Source organism: Cyprinodon tularosa, unplaced genomic scaffold (genome assembly GCF_016077235.1).
Source record: "Cyprinodon tularosa strain WSP-4 unplaced genomic scaffold, ASM1607723v1 ctg356, whole genome shotgun sequence".
Classification (NCBI taxonomy): Eukaryota; Metazoa; Chordata; class Actinopteri; order Cyprinodontiformes; family Cyprinodontidae; genus Cyprinodon; species Cyprinodon tularosa.
In genome coordinates this window covers 523,410-539,738 of record NW_024039070.1, presented here as the reverse complement: position 1 = coordinate 539,738, position 16,329 = coordinate 523,410, and the positions used below count along the sequence as shown (strand labels likewise).

The 16,329-nt window shown below is 38.3% G+C and overlaps 2 protein-coding genes across 3 annotated transcripts; one reads left to right on the top strand and one right to left on the bottom strand.

The window, feature by feature from the left end:
- Nucleotides 1–624: 624 nt before the first annotated feature.
- On the bottom strand, nt 625–11,476 carry ewsr1b (EWS RNA-binding protein 1b). 2 transcript variants are annotated; one of them, XM_038295598.1, is made up of 15 exons: nt 11,398–11,476; nt 10,890–10,926; nt 9,028–9,079; nt 8,772–8,919; nt 8,444–8,648; nt 8,077–8,333; nt 7,660–7,810; nt 3,243–3,280; nt 2,690–2,719; nt 2,292–2,407; nt 2,005–2,134; nt 1,813–1,923; nt 1,546–1,672; nt 1,109–1,465; nt 625–998 (listed from the first exon to the last, which is right to left on the bottom strand). In XM_038295598.1, the coding sequence occupies exons 1-15, from the start codon at nt 11,411–11,413 to the stop codon at nt 962–964; spliced, it is 1,812 nt and encodes a 603-aa protein (XP_038151526.1). In that variant the 5' UTR covers nt 11,414–11,476; the 3' UTR covers nt 625–961. The 2 variants fall into 2 exon arrangements, with proteins under 2 accessions (XP_038151526.1, XP_038151527.1); XM_038295599.1 differs by having other exon boundaries at nt 3,243–3,277.
- A 1,195-nt stretch (nt 11,477–12,671) lies between these two features.
- Nucleotides 12,672–16,046, top strand: rhbdd3 (rhomboid domain containing 3). The gene is made up of 5 exons (XM_038295471.1): nt 12,672–13,250; nt 13,348–13,731; nt 14,357–14,483; nt 15,407–15,661; nt 15,793–16,046. The coding sequence occupies exons 1-5, from the start codon at nt 13,085–13,087 to the stop codon at nt 15,959–15,961; spliced, it is 1,101 nt and encodes a 366-aa protein (XP_038151399.1). The 5' UTR covers nt 12,672–13,084; the 3' UTR covers nt 15,962–16,046.
- Nucleotides 16,047–16,329: the final 283 nt, after the last annotated feature.

The following is a 16,329-nucleotide window of genomic DNA, read 5'->3' as shown; positions in this document are numbered from 1 at the left end:
AGGGATGCGTTTAAGAGGAAAACAAGGAGGGGGCAGCATAGAACAGAAAAAGTAGGTGGAGAGTGGATGAGATCATTTTCTGGGTCTGGATGAATCAGCTTTTCTGTCAAGGAGGAGCAGAGGGGTGACCAAAGCAAACGGGAAGAATTCCAAGACGTCAGCGAAGGTTGAGCCTCCTGCTCAGTGTGACGACTGAATGTTAAAAGGATTGAAGTTTATAGTGAACATAGAATGTTCATTGGCGCTTTTTTCTTTTTTAAGAATCAGTAAGAAGTTGAAACACTGGGGGGAAAAAATTTTTACAACCCATAAACTTTGATGTCCCATAAAGTTTGTCAGAATGCCTTTAGAACATGTCTGCGCTAACTTTTTCCAAATAAAACAATTCATTCTTTATGCTGTCAGCAAATATATTCAAACTTAAGTCATTATTTCTAGTATTTTCTCCTGTTAGTACTGCCAGTAGTTTTGTTTCACACCTCCTACTGGCAGGACAGGGAATTATGGCTTTTATATCCCTACAGCAAAAAAAGTGTCTGCTTCATATTCTTTTCAAACATCACAAAATAAATCAATATATAACCCAGTTTTCATTCTGGTAAATTGAGCATGTCAACAAAAAGGTGAAATTCACAAAATTTTATTTACCAAGTATATCATAGTACAACTGTAAGTTATGGGAAATGGGGGGCCGTTACATTGTCCAATGAAAAATATTGCATTTACGATACAATGGCAAACCTAATGTTCATATTTAAAAACAAAAACATGCACAATACAGAATGCAGTATAAACACTAACTAAAAAAAAAAGGAACTAAAACAAAAAAGGTAACCACAGAGTGGACAAACTGCACATTGTTGAATGAAAGCAGTTCTATAACCATCAAAATATGGAATCATAAATTAAAACTTCTTTTAAAAATCAAAATCCACTACAGGAAGAATCAAGAAGTTTTCCTTCAGTAAGGTCGGTCTCTACGCTCCTGGCGATGGTCCCTGGGAGAGAAAACGGGGGGAAAAAAATAGATGCAAGAATAAAACATCTTTACACATTCATTTTAATATTACAATAAGCTAAAGTATAGAAATAGTTATCACAATCCTACCTCATATCCATCTTGCCACCAGGTGGTCCCATTCCTCTTCCCCCTCTGCCACCCATTCGGTCCATGGGAGGTCCTCCACGCCCAGCTCCACGGAACCCTCCCCGGTCCATTCCTCCACGTCCTCTGAATCCACCACGGTCACCTCCCCAACCGCCACGGAATCCACCGGGTCCACCTGGCCCACCGACGCCTGCTGGTCCACCACGGTCCATACCTCTGCCCCCGCGCATTCCTGGTCCACCTCTGCCTCTGTCACCACCTGGAGGGAAAGGAGGACCACCGCCTAAGCCCTCAGGTTTGGGAGCTTTGCACTGGTTACACTCCATCCTCCAAGCAAAGTTTTGGTTACCACAACCCCTGGGAAAACATACAGATTTACAATTATAAAATGCACACATAAGGTAACAAAGTGTATATGAGATAGTAGCGGTACATACGGGTTAGGACACTCCCAGTCCCCAGCTCGTTGCTGCATGTTGCCTCCTGTTGGTCCACCTCTGCCCATTCCACGTGGGCCACCTCGTGGACCAAAACCTCCACGGTCCCCTCCTCGCCCCATCATACCTAACAGAAAAATTAGCGCAAAACACCAACCAATAATTAATGAAGCAGGAGTTAACCCTCCCCCCCACATACGACTCAAAACAAAAACCATGAGGATCCCAAAGGGAAATTAAATTAGATCACTGCTAATTCATATTTACCTCCGCGGCCCATCATGCCATCACGCATGGGCATGCCACCTCTCATTCCACCCATCATGGGCTTTCGGCGTGCCATGGACACCTTAAGCCTTCGGCCTTGAAACTCTTTTCCTGCAATTAAAACATTTAAGTCATCTCAATGATGAGTACATTTTAGAGTGGTTTTAATTGTTCTTATTGTATAAAGGATACCATCAAAATGCTCCACAGCTGCTTTGGCACAGATGGGCTCCTCATAAGACAGAGTGGCATCTCCTTTGGGCTTTCCAGAGTCCTTGTCTGTGTAGATGTTGATAGCAGGCTGACCCAGTCTGCGATTCATCTTCAAATGAAAAGAAATAAAGTTTAATTTCACCAAGAGTTGTGCTGAAAGATAAACCCCAACTCTGCAGACTGCAGAAACATACTTAAGATGTCTTAAAACAAAACTTTGATAAAAAAAAAAAAAAAAAAAAAAGCAGCTAGAAAATGATTCTTACCCTTATGGGGCCAACGTGCTTGAAGAACTCAGCCATTTCCTCTATGTTGGCTTTCTCAGTCAATCCGGTGATGTAAATGGTGCTGTTCTCAGAGTCATCCTGCTCCTCTGGCCGTCCTACAAATGAAATATGGATTAAAAACATTTTCTAATGAAGAGCCCAGTAAACATTTTTAAATTTGTACTTTCGTTTTCGTAAACATACTATCAAACACAATCAGATGCCTTTAGATGTGCGTTTGTCGTCAAAAGTATCATAATTGATAAAAAATAAAATAAATCACTCATCCTGGATAAGTAATTTATCTACTTTGCTCAGTTGCACTTGAACAATGCTCCTGTAGGCTACAGGACATTTAAGCACCAAAGTATCAAAATGATGTTTAAAATGCTACTTACCCATTTCGCGATCATCCCCGCCCATAGGTCCTGTAGTCCATCGAGTCAAAAGTAAAGAAACAGATGGAGAAAAAGTCAGTATGTGCAACTGATATTTGGCAGAAAACACCTGACAAATACTACAAATTGTAAACCAAACTCTCATACATGGTTCCTATTGGGAAGTTGAAAAATATATGGTACCTTCTGGTACAAAAAGTCCTCAATTGATAAATTGGATTGAAAAAAATTGAACACCTTAGACCCTTTGGCAAATAACTCTTTTGAAAAGCCTTTTAGACCAGAGTGAAATCCCAAAAAATAAAACCCACAGCAAACACTTTTCTTGTTAATCCATTTAAAAGATTTTCAAACCACAAGCAGTGACTGAATTAGACAACGTACCCCAGAGCAAATGGTCTCAGGCATAAGGTAAAAAAAAAAAAATCTAATATTTTGATGCCTTTTTTTAAATTTTGCATACCACATTGTATGTATCAATGTTTAACGCATATTTACCCAAAAAGTGTTACGGATTTGAAAGGACTAACCAGTGTAATACTCAGTAACTTACCACCAGGCTTACTGAAGCCACCTCTGTCTCCAGCGCTGCTATGGGGGAATAAATGGAGATATGAAGGCGTTTCCCTTTTACAGCCACTTCCATGGCTCGAGCAAAGTGGCTTGATCGGGGAGTAATCAAAACATTCTAACTAGCTGAAGAGCAACTTTAACTCCCCACAAATCTAACTATAAAAACACAATTCATCAACAGAATAACCATGTGTCACTCCTTATTAGCTTAGCACAACATCTAATGACAAAGAGTGGATACATTTGCGAAAAAATAAACATGAAACATTTTTGCTGGCTTTTAAAATGTGATAAATCCTAAAACAGATGAATACAGGCATAGGCATTTCAGATGCATTGACGGCACACATACGGTACCATCACATATATATTTTTTAAGTCACAATTGAATTGCCTTTACAGTAAAAAAAAAAAAAAAAAAAAAAAAAAAAAAACAATGCACCTGAAATTTCACATGAGAAAATGTCACTACATTTACCAAAATAAAAATTACATTTTTTTTTAAGAGCAAGAAAATAAATACAATATCAACCAAGGATCTTAATTTTAAATCAAAACAAGTGAATTGATTTTATTTTTATCTATACACCCATCATGCTTGGGGGGTAAAAAAAGAAAACAAACACCATCCTCAGTTCTTGATAAAAGGCAGACTTCGAATCTTTGTTTAAGCTCCTTCCTGCTGCTTAAGCTGGAGACTCTGTACAGAGTTCAGAAACTTTTTAGAGAAAAGATGGTTATAAATGGCTCTCACTGTTACCTGTGCGGTATAAATGTGACAAAGCATGTTAAAAAAGCGCTCAAAATAAATCACATTTGTATTCCAAACATTTCAAAAATACAGCATCCCAAGTCCCCCCCAGCCCCCCACCCCAGAACACAAACACCTGTGCAAAACTAAACTGAGATTAAATCCTAATCTCACTATAAACCCCTACAAAAAACTATTTTATGAATGTAACTTATGTGCTGTGATGTCTTATGAGTGAAGCGCACCTACAAATTTGTTTAAAAACAAAATCTCAACTACAGTCCATAGAGGTATAGGTTTTGACTGACCTACTGGAGAGCTGAGTTGTATCTTATTTGAAAATCCTGTTAAACAAATGCTGGAAAACCAAACCAACCACCAATATGAAAAAGAACATTCTATTATGGGAATGCTAAAAGACTTGATTAATAAAAAAGGTAAAAAACCAAACCAGAATGGAATGCCTGCATACTTGTGCAGTTCCTTCTAACTCAACTGCAGCCTTTTTAATGAGGAGCATATTAAATTTACCCAGCTGTGTGGATTGGGTTTTTTAAAAAACAAAACGGGGAAAAATGTTGTAATTCACCAAGTAGTAGAAACGTGTGCCGAACAATATTCAGGCAAACAAGCGACGGTCATGCTGACATAGGGCAACAAAAACAACTGAAACCTGTCCAGACCAAAAATATCATGCTAAACGTGCACATGTGTTACTCAAAGTATAATCCTGCCCCAATTTATCCACATCAATAATCTGATGAAAATGGATATTTGGTGTGGCTTTTCAGATCATTATTTTTTAAATCATTAAATTCAAAGTCTATTTTTTTAAAGAAACAATACCAATTTTAGTGGGTTTACAGCCTGCAAAGATATCCCCTTTACCATTTTGAACATTCAGTTCTTTTATAAGCCAGTGAATATTTATGCATTTCATTGCAAACGGTAGCTCTACTTAGCATATTAAAACCCATTTATAAAAAGGGCAGATGTAGGAACCACATTCAGTCCCGAACCATGAGATTAAGCAGTGGATGAAGCTGAGGAATCAATGGAAAAATAACTAAAATAGAAGATATATTGATTGCATTGGTTCCCAAGTCTGGCTTTGATGTCTCACATTTTTAAGAATGACTTTTTTTTAACTCTTCATTTTATATGCTAAGAATAATAAAGATATCAATGTTTGGTCAGGTTAACACTAAATGAAATCAGGTCATTAATCCCCTTTTCCAGGTTTTCCAGGTCTTTAAGTCTATTCTTATGGGCTTATTAAGACAAAGCATGCCATCTCCATCGTTATGTGGATCAGCTTAATATTAATTGGCATAACAGGAAACAAACCCATGTGATGTTGCTGACCAGCTTTGGGCAGTTTGTCTTTGGTGGTTATTTCTTAGAGGCTCTCTTGCTGACACTTTTATGGCTTCTCAGATTTAAAGTGGGACTCTGGCCAGGCCATTTAAAAACCTTTAAATACACCAGTCAGGAAAGAAAAGCTCAGATATGTTGATAATTTAAAAATTACTTAATTTTTTATTTTTATTTTTATCAGTCACTTATGTGAAAATTTCAGTTCCTGGTCATGTTTCAGACAGCTTCTACCTGGATGCCTGAACACTGACAAACACAACCCTCTATCTTATTTAGTCATGAAATACTTTGGACCCACCTTAGAAACTCTGGATAAGACCTCAAATTATTATTATTATTATTTATTTTATTTTTTTTTTCCATCGGTACCAACTCTAGTCACCTCCTTTAGGAGTAGAAAAACATGAGCACAGAGTATCACAGAAATACTGGCAGGGTAATCGTAAGCTGGTCCAATCACCCATGTGTGACAAGGCAACAATGGAGGACCTTCTGCACAGTTAATAGGTTTTAGACAGACTCAAGATAAAAAAAAAAAATGTGAAGACAAGCACTCTGTATAAGTAACCCGGAGAGATGGAACAATGGAACGGTATCAAACTGAAAGATATCAAGCAGGCAATAGATGCAAGTCAGCACTACCCAATGTTAGCTTGCTATAGTTGTAATCAACGCATTTTGGTTATATTAATTATATCTATGCATGTGCAACCAGTGACTCCAATGACCCACTTAAATCAGTGACCAGTTTTTTTTACTTTGCATATTAAACCCAGTTTGGTATGGTCGAAACCACATTACAACAGCAGTTTCACTAAACAGTTACCAATGGGAAATCTAGGTGAGTGGTACACAAACATGATTTGTTGGTACTAATGGAAAAGAGCTAAAGCAGTACTTTACCTAGGGGGATCCAGATATCAACCTGAATCAGTTTGTTTTTTTCAGGAAAACGTCAACTGTAGACCAATATGAACATGACCCATTTTCTAGAGGCAACAGCATAAATGTTTTAATCAAAATTGTTTGTGGGATATTTGATCAGTTTTGGTAAATAAATAAATAAAAACCTCAGCTGCAGCAAAGGGGAGGCTTTTATCAGTCATGGTATGCAAACTTTGGAACAAGCTGCCTTTAACAAAGAAGGCATCTTCATCTCGTTCTTGAAAACATTGCTTCCCAGTGGCTTTAGGGACCGCCCATTCTTTTTCCCCCACCAGTTTTCCCCTGTTCTATTTTATCTGCCAACCATTTTTTAGTTTATGTAGTCCTCGTAAGTTTTTCCACCTTCTATAATTCTATAGAACTTCTACTTGTTTTTAAATATGGTTTTAAAAAATGAATTTGCAGTAATGTTGGTGATGATACTTGAAACAGACCTCTTAAAATACTCATGAGTGGGTAAAATAATTGCCTCAATAGCATTAAACTGTACCAAATGCCCAAGATCCAGGACAGGCCTGCTTTTAAGAAGGTACCAAAAACACTGCACAGAACAATGGAGACTTCTTACTATTAGCAGCCATTTCCAAAATTCATTCAGCACCGTCTTAAATTTAACCAAAATAATAAACCTTATTTCTATTTGCATAATTTTGATTCCTATAAATATGTGTGTAAAGTATTTCTAATAAAATCTCAAACATAAATTTTGTAATAAAAAAAAGCTCCCACTCCTTGTAGAAACCAAACTCTCCAACTCCCAACTATCAGTCATAGTCTTTGGATACCAACTGATTAACCTGAAGCTTAAGCACAGGCCGCTCTAAATACAAATGCATTGTATTAAAAAATATATATATTTAACTTACCTTTAGCCTAATAGGTTAGAGCTGAGAGATACTTCAATAAAATGGCTATGACTCTTTTTACAGCTGAATACCATTGGCTTTGAGAAAACAATCATGCAATTTAAACCTTTGATCTTTATGGTATAAAATCTTTAATTACTAACCACAACATAACTTCAGGAAGCAAATTGGCAAAGCGCCTTGGGTCCTGGTTGAAAAGAGACTTATCCATCTCCAATCGTTGAAGGCAACCATTGAGCAATTTTGAGAGAAATTTTGGAATCATCTTTACAGCAACTCCTATGGTAGGTTGGATTATAAAGGGAATTCAAATGGGCAACTGTTGTAGGAATGAAGTTGGAGACTCTAGGAAAATAATCCAGCCATTTCACCAAAGAATGCCTCAGCACTGCCCAAAATGGCAACAGCACCTATGATCTAAATGAAAATGGGATTACATGTTAAGGAAACAGACTTACCCCATTCCACGACCCATGCCTCTGCCACGATGCATCATTCCTCCACGGTCAAAGCCATCCCTTCCCCTGTTGTCTCCACCTCCAGGGTACCTTCCAGGCTCTGCACCTGGATAGCCAGAACCTCCCCCTTGACCATCCTGTCTGTAATTATCTACCAAAGAGCAACATGACAGAATTAATGCCGATAGCCCCAAATGTTTGCAGCCATATTAAAGATTTTCATTGTGCTCAATTCCTTCATTTTCTCGAATGAATGCGACTTCTCACTAGAAGTAGGACTGGGCAATATGGAACAATGATAATATCACTATTTTGAAGATAAATGGAGATATACAATATCTCTGTACATTTTACTTTTCAGAAATTAATCATAACGCCTCAGAGTCAAAGCATCATAAATCTCAAACAACCACTCACTGTATGGGCCAGACTGGTTGTAACCGGGTGGTCCACCTTGCTGGTTGTATTGATTAGCTGCTGGTTGGCCGTAAGAACCAGCACCCTGAGGAGGGTAAGCTGGAGGAGCTTGTTGCTGCTGTGGTGTCTGCTGTTGGTAGCCCTGTTGCTGGTTGTAGCCGGCCTGCTGACCCTGGTATCCAGGCTGCTGCTGTCCATAAGACGTTGCTTGGGAGTAGGAGCTTTGATTGTAGCCAGCAGCTGGTTGACTGTTAGCACTGCAATTAGAAAAAGTCAATAAACAAAGAACTACAAAAAAACAAAAAAAAACAACAGCATAGAAACGGTTGTTTACAGAGTTTTTATGCTGTTAAAACAGAATTTGTACCTTTGAGGTGCAGAAGGTGCAGCCTGTTGACCATACCCAGGGTAGGCAGATTGGGCAGTGTACCCTGGTTGAGAGCCATAAGATTGAGAGGCAGCAGGAGCAGCGGCCGCAGCAGCAGCTGGGGTGCTTTCATAACTACTGGCCCCATAACCCTGGGCTGACTGTGTATAGCCATGAGCAGTGGACTGGGCAGGTGGATATCCAGCTGGAAACAGAAAAAAAAATGCCTTTAGAAACCTGGACTTAGAATGATGTCAGTATACATGTTCGAAAAAAAATCTTTAAGTATCTAGAAAACTTAAAAAAAATAAAATAAAATAAAAATCACCTGCTGGCTGCTGGCCATATGTTGATCCATATTGTGTTTGCTGTTGAGGATATGCTCCGGCAGCAGGGGTGGTCTGAGTATAACTGCTATCAGCAGCAGCTGCAGCAGGTTGGGTGTATGAGCCATAATTCTGCTGGCCATAGCCTTGCTGTAAGTGACATGACAGAATCAACATTGTTGAACTGCTAAGAATTTCAGTAGAATTTCTGAATGACTATCAACCAACAATGGTGTCAACTATTCATTTTAGTCTTACCTGAGCTGACTGGCCATAAGTCTGTGATGGCTGAGCAGCATAGGAAGCATACCTGCAGGAAAGAGAAGTAAAGACTTTAGTTTTTTTAATCCCCAAATCTAGTGACTCATCTTACTTCTGGATTGTAAAGAAACCCAGAGTGAATCCAAGTGGGTTACTTCTCATGCTTATGCTGCGTTCACACCGGGGGCAGCTGGCGCGACAGAAGCAGCGAGTTTACATGCAAAGTCAATGGTTGACGCGCGTCAAGGCGCAGCAAAAGGTCCTGCGGCGCGTTTCGAGCAGCAAGCGCAGCGCGTCTGAGCAGCTGAAGCAGCGCGTCGGGCGCGTTTTGGCATCTGACGCGCGTGACGCGCCGCAAACGCGTTGCTGCTCGAGATGGAAAATTTGAATTTTTGCTGCTCGACGCGCCGCGTCAACCAATCAGAGAAGCTGATCTGGGAGCTGGCTGGGAGAGAGACACAGCGCTGATGACACAGACCGCTCTGATTACTCCTCTTAAACAGTTTATTAACGCATAATTAACTTAAAATATATACATCTGCCGGCAGAATATGTTCGCTTTTATTATTGTGGTGCCTGCAGATCGGATTATTTAGATGAAAAACACCTACCAGCCGCCGCGGTAAACCGCGAGGAGGCGACCCGCCAGAGGCTGCTGATGAATGGATTCCTTCTGTCGGCGCACCGCCGGTATGTGGGGGTCTGAGCGGCTCCGACAGAAATAATATTGGGAGGCAGGATCGTAATCTGGATGAACTGACTGCACTGATGAAGTTTTCAGGTGTATTTTCTCACTTAAAAACATATTAAAACTACTTTATTCCCACTGATCACAGCAAATATAGCTGCAAGGCAGAGAAAGGATAGTGAAGCTCCGCCCAACGCGCGTCAGAGCCACTTTTGGACCGCGCAGGCAGAGCAGCAAAGCTGCTTCAGCCGCGCGTCAGAACTAACTGGTACAAGCAGCAGAAATGAAGCAGCAGACGCGATTTTGCTGCTTTTGCTGCCCCCGGTGTGAACGCAGCATTAGAGTTAATTTGCAAGCATACAAGACTCATGTTTTCAATACAGCAAATTCTGATTATGTATGAGCTTTTGCTCCAATAAATCATAATTACCAGCTCCTTTGTGAATAATTCTATATACTGACAATTCATTATGCTTCTGGGCAACAATATTACTTTGGGTTGGTGCCCATTAATTTATAAATTATATATAACAAATTAATACATTATTTTTTTATACTCTTCAGTGTATAAGTCCTTATTGTGTGACCACTTCTGCAGCCTTTTGCTGCTGTAACATCACATTTACCCCATTGTGGGATAATTAAGGGATTTTCAATACCATTATCAATGAGTATAACTCACGTTTAATATTTCGAGCTAATCATCTAGATCAGGGGTGCTCAAGTCCAGTCCTATAGAGCTACCATCTAACTTTTAGATGCATCTCTTCTGTAGCACATCTGAATCTAAAGCCTCAATCCCTTCATTTAGCCCAGCATAGTTGTGGTGACGATCCACTCATTTGATTCAAGTGTGTTAAAAATTGTTGCATCAAAAAGTTACAGGATAGTAGCTCTTAAGGGCTGGACTTCAGCACCCCTGATCTAGATACAAATCGTCCAAATTGAAGACATGCATTAGCGTTCAGATGCTCGAAAGAAAAATGTATTACGCATCAACGCCTGCAATTTATTAAACACCGGAATCCCTATGCATACATTCAAAGAAACCATATTGGTCAACTTTACTGGACCTTTAAAAAAAAAAGACACGAAAGTCTTATTAGTCTCTTGAACCAAACGTCAATAAACATATTTCAACGTTAATATCAAGTGGACTTCAAAATCTTACCCCTGCTGGGCACCACTCTGGTTGTAGGAGCTGTAATCTGTGAATAGAAAGGATAAATAAATCAGAAAGATTTAAAAAAAAACAAAAAAAAAAAACAGGATTTGCGCGCGCGAGCCACTCACTCCTTTTTCTACAGGCCTGTTGTTAGGCCTTCACTGGAAATATGCTAACTGACGAGCTAACGAAACCTTGCATGAACGACCCCTCAATGAACCAAAGGATCGAAATGTACTAACGCAGTTTACACGAGCATATTAATATAGCTTAGTTTAACTGTATTTTTATTAAATAAAAATGTCAACTTGATAACAAATCCTAATGCCTCGAGAAGCAAACATTAGGCCTTCCACGCAGCGTGGTACACGCTCATTGTAAAGCAACATTGACCAAAAACTAAATGAAACGATTGTATGACTTAAACATTTACACGTACGATAACTTGATAAACCTGATACTTTAATCTAATTATGACAAAATACGAAAGCCGTATTTCTTTTTTTTCACTCACCGGGTGCAGACGCCATTTTGAGCGAGTCTGTGGGAACCGACAAGATGCTGCTGACTGAAGAAGGGGAGGTAACCTCACGCCAAAGAAACCACGATGTCCCGCGATATCAAGGTAAACGTGACGCAATAATCTTCCTCAATTTTAAATGTATTTTATTTTATTTTTTTGTGGGGGCCACTGGGGAGGGGGAAAAAGTTATCTGATTTTTAATGTTTATTTAAGTCTAATATGGGAAAAAAGTCTGACTTTAATTTCAGAATTCTGACTTTTTTTTAAACTTTGTTATTTTCACAGCACCCTCATCCACCATCCTTTTGTTTGTTTATTGCTTGCACCTCTTGTTATCAAATAAATTATAATTTAATAAGAACATACCGGAATTTTAAAGGACGTGTGGGAATAGAAATATATATACCAGAGTTTAAAATACACATTTCTACAAGAAAATCAGATCAAGTATCTATTTTCACAGCAGAAATGTTGGCAGTTATATTAACCTTACAATGGGTAGAGGAGGTTAGACCAGACAGGGTGCTGGTATGAATAGATACAAAAGCAATTTTAGAAAGTATTCAGGGAGAAGGAAATAAGAAAATAGTATAATAAAATAATAATAAAATAGAAATAGTAAAAGGCAATGAAAAAGCATTAATATATATATATATATATATATATATATATATATATATATATATATATATATATATATATATATATATATATATATATATATATATATATATATATATATATATATATATATATATATATATATATAAAACTGTAACTGGAGCATGTAACAAAAGTCATATCCCTCTGGGATTATTAAAGTATTTCTGATTCTGAAATAGAAATATTAATGCCAGAAACCATAAGGAAAGAAGTAATAATTATGAGATTAAGAGTGGGTCATACCTATTTAAATGAAATTTTATATTTAATAGGGAGGGAAAATAATGATAAACGTGAAGGATGTGGAGAAAAAAAGACTGTAGAACACGTACTGTTAAACTTTAAAATGTATGAATATGAAAGGGAGAAATTGAGAAGAATAGTTGGAAGGACACACTGAGAATCTCAAAGCAATATTGGGAAATGAAGAAAATATAAATGATATTTACAGATTAAGGAAAGCATTATTTATTTATCTTCAGAATACAAACAAAAAAAACAGAATTTGATAGATGTAAAGTAATGTTGTTAAACATTCATGTACAGTAGGTGGCGGTATGCTTGCGATCAGCCACAATAGGAAAGAAGAAGAAGAAGAAGAAGAATCGTCAATACAGCGAAGAAGAAAAAGAACGTGTTTACGGAAGTTTATGTGCACCAGAATTTCTTTACATTTACATACTAACAGTTTGCATATTTGTCTTATTTTCTACTCATGTCACATTTTTTATTTAATAATGTTTCATTAATAGGCTCTAATTAATGATTTCCCATATTGATTATAAATCGAAGAAATCCCAGTCATAGCTAGCTTTTTCCTTTTGTTGATAGAATCATCCATATGTGTGATTATAATGTAGATACAATTACTTTAGATATCGGCATTCTAATGTATGGTAAAAAAAATATGGTCATACACATCTTAGCCTTTTATCAGATATGCATCTCCTTTGATGAGCGTCATCAAATGTTGGTTTATCATGGAGTTAAATGGAGAAGCTGCAGCTGAGGTGAAATGATGCAACGACGTTTCCTGTCATTAAGGTCCTTGTTTGGGCCAGATCACTCTGGATTTTGCCTTGTAACATTCACTCTGATCACGCTGATGGTGTTGATCTATGTTGGGGGCATCCAGGCAAGTCTGAGCGTCGGTCCAGGAGGATACTTCCCAAGGTTCAGAGGTATTTATGCTTTTAGATTCAATTCTATTTCAGAAATCTGCCTTAAAAAGATAGGAACTAATCATGTGATGTAAACTGTTTTTTTTCCCTTCCTCAGATGTGTTCCTATATGCTCTTAGTCACGATGATCAGCCCTCCTTGCTGATCAGCCTTGTTCTTCTGCTGCTGCTGGGATCATGTCAGGAGCGGCGCTGGGGATCAGTGGCCTTCCTTCTCCTCTCCATCCTCACAATGGCTTTGCTGTCATTTATTTACACTTTGATGCTGTTTGTGGGAGGAGGTGAGGCGAGTCGGATCTGTGGCTACTCTGCCATCCAGCTCGCTCTGTTTACAGCTCAGTGTCGACAAGCCACAAAAAGGAGGCTGCTGAGGTGTTTACCAGTCTGGCTCCTGCCATGGCTTTTTCTGCTGGGTGGTTTGCTGCTGCTGCCAGGAACACCGGCCTTGCTTCACCTCTGTGCTATATGCATTGGACACAACTGTATCCTTTCCTGCATATATGATCTGTCAGAATAACACTGCATCTTGACAGATTCATGCAACACAATTTTAACTTCATATGGAGCAATTTTTTATAAAAGTCACCTTGTATTTTTTTTAGATTTCATGACACACTGTGATACATTTTATAATATCACTTGTAATCTATAAAATATTTTATTCCTTTGATCTAGTTTTATTATCCCATAACACAGGATGAACGGTTGCCATTAAAACGGTTGTTTTAATTATTGTTTCTTTGGTACAAATATAATCTAATTAAGCATCTAAAATAAACTTTTTGGGGGTTTTCTAAATTCTTGGTTGTAACCATTCTTTATTTTGGCCAATATTGAAAACATTATATTAGTTGATTTTTTTTTTTTTCTGTATGTTTGGCTTCTATTTTTTGATATCTTTGGGGGTGGGTTCTAGCTCTTTTGGTATACAGGTTGTATTTTGGGGATAATTTGAAGACCCTGAGCCTAAAACATACCCTTTAATCTTTCTGTGTCCAGTGGTTTTGTCTTTTGTTTAAGCTGAAAATGCCACTTGAATGCATTTATTGAAACTTTGGTGACCGTTTCTCTGTCATGTTATCTCATCTCCTTAAATGTAACCTTCAGATCAGCAGCCCTTTATTGGGGCCTTACAGGAACTGGAAGAGATCAGTATTTTTTATTTCATTCCTAGTTGGATGTACGTTCCTACTTCAACCCGGTTCAGACTGCCAACGTTTGCAACCTCCCAGAGGTATTGTAAATCAATTACATTAACTGTCCGACCATCACTCTAAATGTATCTTCGATCACTCTTAGATTTTATTTCAGTACATGCACAAGCTGGTTTATTGTAGTGGGATTTTATGTGGTAGACTAATATAAACTAGTGCATAACTGAAGTAAAAAGAAAATGGTGCCTATCTAATTCTCTTTTCAACGTATTACAGAGATTTAAATATTTGCTTATTTTCTTTTTCAACAATCTCAGCCAGACTTGATGGATCATTTCTGTGAACATAATTTTTCTAAACTACATGCCTTAATGTTTAGCTCTTGCTGAGTGTTTAAGAGTGTTCTTCTGGTGGCAAATTGCTGCCACTATATTGTTTCAAACTAGGGATGGTTGACTCAGGAATCTGTGCAAAGTTCATTTTCTGTATTTTTACCATGTCTTCTAAATAGCTTTTATCAACCTGCAAATGAAACTTCTTTTGGCTTTCTTACAACCACCTAATTTTATGTCCACTTTCTTTAAGACCACATGGTGCATCTCTGCAGCTCTTTCAGAGTTACGACGGACCTCTTCATTGCTCCTCTGATTAATGCACTACTTATCCATACAATCTGTTTATTTTGCCAGCTATGCACTTGTAGGTCAGCAGTTACGGACTGCTGTTTCCACTATCTAATGACGGATTTAACTGCTCTGAGATATTCAAAGCTTGAAATACTGTTTCATCCAACTCGTTGCAGTAAACCTTTCAGTAACTTCAAATGAAAAACAAAAGAAAATATAATTTCCTGCTACTTTACTTCTAAACTGTATTTAATGATGGTTTATTAAAGATCTCATTAGAATATATAGAGACTGGCCATGTGAGTACATTTGAAAATATGTAAAAGTCACCCAAAACTAAATGTAACTATTTGTCAACAATTGTTTTTTGCGCTTAGATACCTTCCCCAGTTCATGGCTGAAAATCATGCAGCTCCTCCACCTGTGAGGGGTCCCACAGTTCACAGCCCCCACCCATGGATGGAGCCATCACCTGCCTGGGTGATGGAGGCGCGGTCTGCTGCTGTGTCTGAGACAGAAGTGCTGGAGGAACAGATGCTACGAGCAGGGATACTGGCCTCCTTACAGGACGCTCCTGAAGAAGGGCCTGACGCTAAAGTAGAGGTCCAAAAGTCATCAGTGTCTTCACTGCGGTTAGTGAAATGTGTGCTATGTGTATTTAGTAAACTAAAAAGAAAGATGTTAACTTAATACTTTTAAAATAGTAAAGTTTGCATTTTTAGTAGCCCTTAACATGCAGTCACCTGTTTCTGTTTCCTCTCAGGCTACAGCAGCTGGAGAAGATGGGATTTCCCACAGAGAAAGCTGTGGTTGCATTAGCAGCAACCAAGGAGCTAGATGGCGCCATTTCTCTACTTATTGAGGATAGTATTGGAGAACAAGCAGTGGTGGTATCTAAGGGAAAGAGCCATCCACCACAGCAGAGCATCTAAACAAGCTTCTCTTTTTTAGGAATCGCTCTGTTACGGATTTTTCACTTTTGATTTAAACTGGACATACGCCATGCTTGGGCTTTTCTGAGCTGCATGAAGAACTTATAATAAAAAAATAGCCTAAAACACTGGAAAAAAGCGGAGATGTTCCAGAATTGTATGCTTTGTTGTTCCATATCAGCAGAGACAATATAAATGTGTGTGTGGGGTGTGTGTGTGTGTGTGTGTGTGTGTTGGAAGGGGTTAAAAACAAGTTTAATTATAACGTTTGTGCCATGAATTCAAACAGGTCACATGTTAAAATAGTAATAATAAAAAAAAAAAACATTTATTACACTTAGCATCTTAGCAGGATTACCTTAACACAG